This window comes from Aedes albopictus, chromosome 2 (assembly GCF_035046485.1).
Source record: "Aedes albopictus strain Foshan chromosome 2, AalbF5, whole genome shotgun sequence".
In the NCBI taxonomy this organism is placed as follows: Eukaryota; Metazoa; Arthropoda; class Insecta; order Diptera; family Culicidae; genus Aedes; species Aedes albopictus.
In genome coordinates, this window is record NC_085137.1 from 134,730,209 (window position 1) to 134,733,867 (window position 3,659).

General features: G+C 43.2%; 1 protein-coding gene across 1 annotated transcript; it reads left to right on the forward strand.

The window, feature by feature from the left end:
- The first annotated feature begins 265 nt into the window (after positions 1–265).
- On the forward strand, positions 266–3,222 carry LOC109622151 (protein-glucosylgalactosylhydroxylysine glucosidase-like). Its single transcript, XM_062850479.1, is given in 5 exon segments — positions 266–678; positions 738–2,276; positions 2,333–2,382; positions 2,385–2,825; positions 2,891–3,222. Coding segments are annotated over 5 exon segments (2,436 nt in total). The 5' UTR covers positions 266–436; the 3' UTR covers positions 3,055–3,222.
- Positions 3,223–3,659: the final 437 nt, after the last annotated feature.

A 3,659-nucleotide genomic window follows, 5' to 3' on the forward strand; every position in this document is an offset into this window, starting at 1 on the left:
CATCTCCCAGCGATACCCTGAGTTGACAAACCTCCTCACGGCATTTTTTTTTTTTTTTGGTAATCCAACAATGAATGGTGTGGTGAGCCATTTCTCTCTTATCTAATCACTACATTCTGGAAGCACCAAAAATAAAGACGATTCGGTTTGTAGGTTCAGTTCGAGTATTTGACTCTATCGAATGACAAGGGGATCACGAGGCTCCATGCATGCGAGTTAAGCCCGCCAAAATGGCAGCAAACTGGAAACGACGAACCGAAAATTTCGGATCTTTGGATCTGAGTACCACACCATTTGAGTCCATTCATAAATTCGGCATTGATAAGAAATTTACGCAAAACCGTGAGCAAACTGAACGCATGAAAGCTGGTTCAGATTCTCGGAACTCCACGGAAACCATAAACAGCTGCCATTTCTTTGATATCTTATCTAACATATGCTTCTGTTTATCTTCATCGATTCATGTAATGCTGTTCAAAATCTTGATTCTCAAATCCGTAACGTTCAGTGTAGCCGGATAGCTGTTCCGGGACGCAAGTGTTTTTCAAGGTTCCATAGAACTTGTGCCTTTAGCCGTGGCAAGATGGCATCTAAGAGTATGTCGTCTTTGCTGATTATAGCGATAAGCATTTCGCTGGGTCTTGCAATCGACACAAATTATCTCTTCAATTCAACAAAGTAAGTAGATACCTATTTTATTTTAGTAGCTAATGACAATATTAAACTGATTGACACAGGTTTCCAGATGCTTCTAGCATCCCAACGCTTTCGAACGGAATTCTCGGATTTACCGTATTCAGTGACAGTGTATACCTGACCGGAGTTTACAATGGACGTGGAGCTCAGAGTCACCGTGTACGCATTCCTAACTATGCCAATATACAACTAGAAGCATGCAGCTATCCGGAAACTAATCCTCTCCACTGTTCCTACCACCTGGATATTAAATTCGGCAGCTTAGGAACAGTGTACGACGACCCTGACGGACAACTTCGCCTCGTTCATAGCGTTTATCCTCATCGAGAATTCAGCCAAGTTATTGTTAACAAATTCTGAATTGAACGACTCAATGGCCAAGGTACACTGTACGCCAAAATTCTGCAAGTTCCGGTACCGCCGTCCGCTGATATTTCATTCCAGGCTCCTGAAAACGAGGAAACTCCTAGAAGCGTCTATACGCGTCAATGTGGGACTACTAATGAGGTCGAAGACCCAGAGCTTCAAACGGAGAAAACCGAAGTATGTCTATACTATAAAGAGATACCGACTACTCTAGTGTTGGCGGAGAACTCCACCGCTGAAGAGTTCAGTTTCTACACAGTGTTCGCCCGCAGTAGAGAGGATGCGGAAAACGATATTTGGGGAATATTGATCAGTATCCGGAGGAACGACAGTATAGACGAGTTTCAGGAACGCCGCATGAAAGAAGTTTGGGATCAGTACGGAATCACAGTCGTTGGAAACGATGAGCTAGATCGAGCTATTAAAGCCAGTGCATTTCAACTGTTTAGTAATATGCCGCGGGTACTGTTCACGCCTAATGGTAAACAGAAGTACGGAGTATCGCCCTCCGGAATCGGGCGGAATGAACTTCAGGGGCACGTCATGTGGGATTTCGATATGTGGATGATGCCTATAGTAGTGCTAGTGGATCCGCTCGTTGCTGAAGACATATTGATCTACAGAATTAAGCATGTTCGCAAAGCAGTTGAAAGAAACGCCGCAAAAAATGGTAATGAGGGATGGCAATATCCCAGGGCTTCTGCCTTTACAGGTAGTGATGTTTCATCGGATCCAGAAGCTGAAGAACTTGAACATCACACCACAGCAGATGTCGCTTTCGCAGTCAGGCACTTTTTCTACGCTACGCAAAACGAGTAGTTCATGAAATCACAAGGAGGATGTGACTTGGCATACAATACTGCTCGTTTTTGGAAGAGTCGGGCCATCTATAATCCCTCCAGTGATAAGTACGATATTCGTGCGGTTACGGGACCTGATACCTTGAATCGTAACGTCACCAACAACGTGTTCACCAATGTCGTTGCTGCTAACAATCTGTTCTTCGGTGAATACGCTGATTGTATATGCAATGGTACTCTGAATGTTAGTAAAAAAGCTACTGAAGAAACGATTCGTATCGCGAGAAGTTTGAATTTGTTGTACAACTCAACCGGAGACTTCAACCCTCAGTTCGAAGGTTATGTCATAGGACAAAAAATATACCAAGCAGATGCTGTACTGCTTGGGTATCCCTTAGATCTTCCTATGCAAACGTAAGTATTCGAGTGTTAAAAACTCTTGTCTAATTGTGTTCTTCTGCCATCATCAGGTCAACGAAACGGCGCAAACTGGAAATCTACAGTCCCGTCACTAAAACTTCACAATGTCGGCGGCAACGCAAACCATCGCTTGGCTTGAGCTAGACGAGCTGAACTTAGCCAAAGAAAATCTTCTTTTCAGTTATCAACCGTACATGCGACCACCATTCAACGTGTGGAACCAAGGGCCCATAGAATCTCCCGGGGCATCGAACTATGTCTCCGGTGCTGCAACTTTCCTACACACCATGATCAATGGTTACGCCGGACTTCGACTTCGTGATGGTGAAATGGTGCTGGACAGGCCACGGCTACCACCTGGAACAACTCGACTGTATATTCCGGAAATCAACTTCCATTTATACAGCTTTTCACTTGAGGTACATCGAAACAGAACATTTACGATTACACAGAAACCTATGAATATTTTGCCATACATTGGTATGGTAACAATCGTTGATGGTGTGAGATATCCATACTGTAGTGTGTATACAGGCTGCACTTGTAAGTAATATTATCAACGTTGGTTTGGCCCTACATTTAGTAAGACCGATTTTCTCCGATTTTAGATCAGGGATCCCACAAGGCCATCCTCCAGCTGGATCGACAGTTTTCGGAATGTAACCTAAAGCCTACCAAAATGAACATGCAGCTTGCTGAGCAAAATGGAACATTAGGTCCAATGAGTCGCATCGCCGCTTGGTTCAAATCGACGTGGAAGAAAATTTTCTGATAATGTTTCTCATAAAAAAGGACGAGAATCAATAGCATTTCCCAGGGCAAAGCGTTCGAATGACTAAAATAATTCTATAGCATATTTCTCCTGGATTGCACTGAAATATACCTAATGATGATCACGTCTACATCATCAAATTAAAGAAAGTTTCTACACAAAGCGTAACATTCGGATCGGTCTGAATGATCGGTTTACGTTTTTTTGTTATTCTTAACCCATCCTGAGATATTTCATCCAGGGATTCCTCCAGAAATTTCTCATCGGATTCCTCCAGAAGCTCCTATTGGCCTTCCTCCGGGAGCTGGGAAGAAGCAACTTCCAGCAATTTCTCCTAAAAACCCTCCAGAAATTGTAACTGAGGTGCCTCCTGGAATTCTACTAGGGATTCCTCTAGGATTTTCTTCAAGCATTCTTGCTATGATTCTTCCGGGTAATCTTCCGCGAATTTTTCCAGAAATCTCTTCGATGATTCTTCCAGGGATTTCTTCAATGATTTACATAGTTGGGTTCTTCCAGAAATTTCTCTTGGGATTTCTTCAGGAATTCCATGTATTCCAGCTCGGATTTCTCAAGCATTTACTGTTAGGACTCTTCCTGAATTT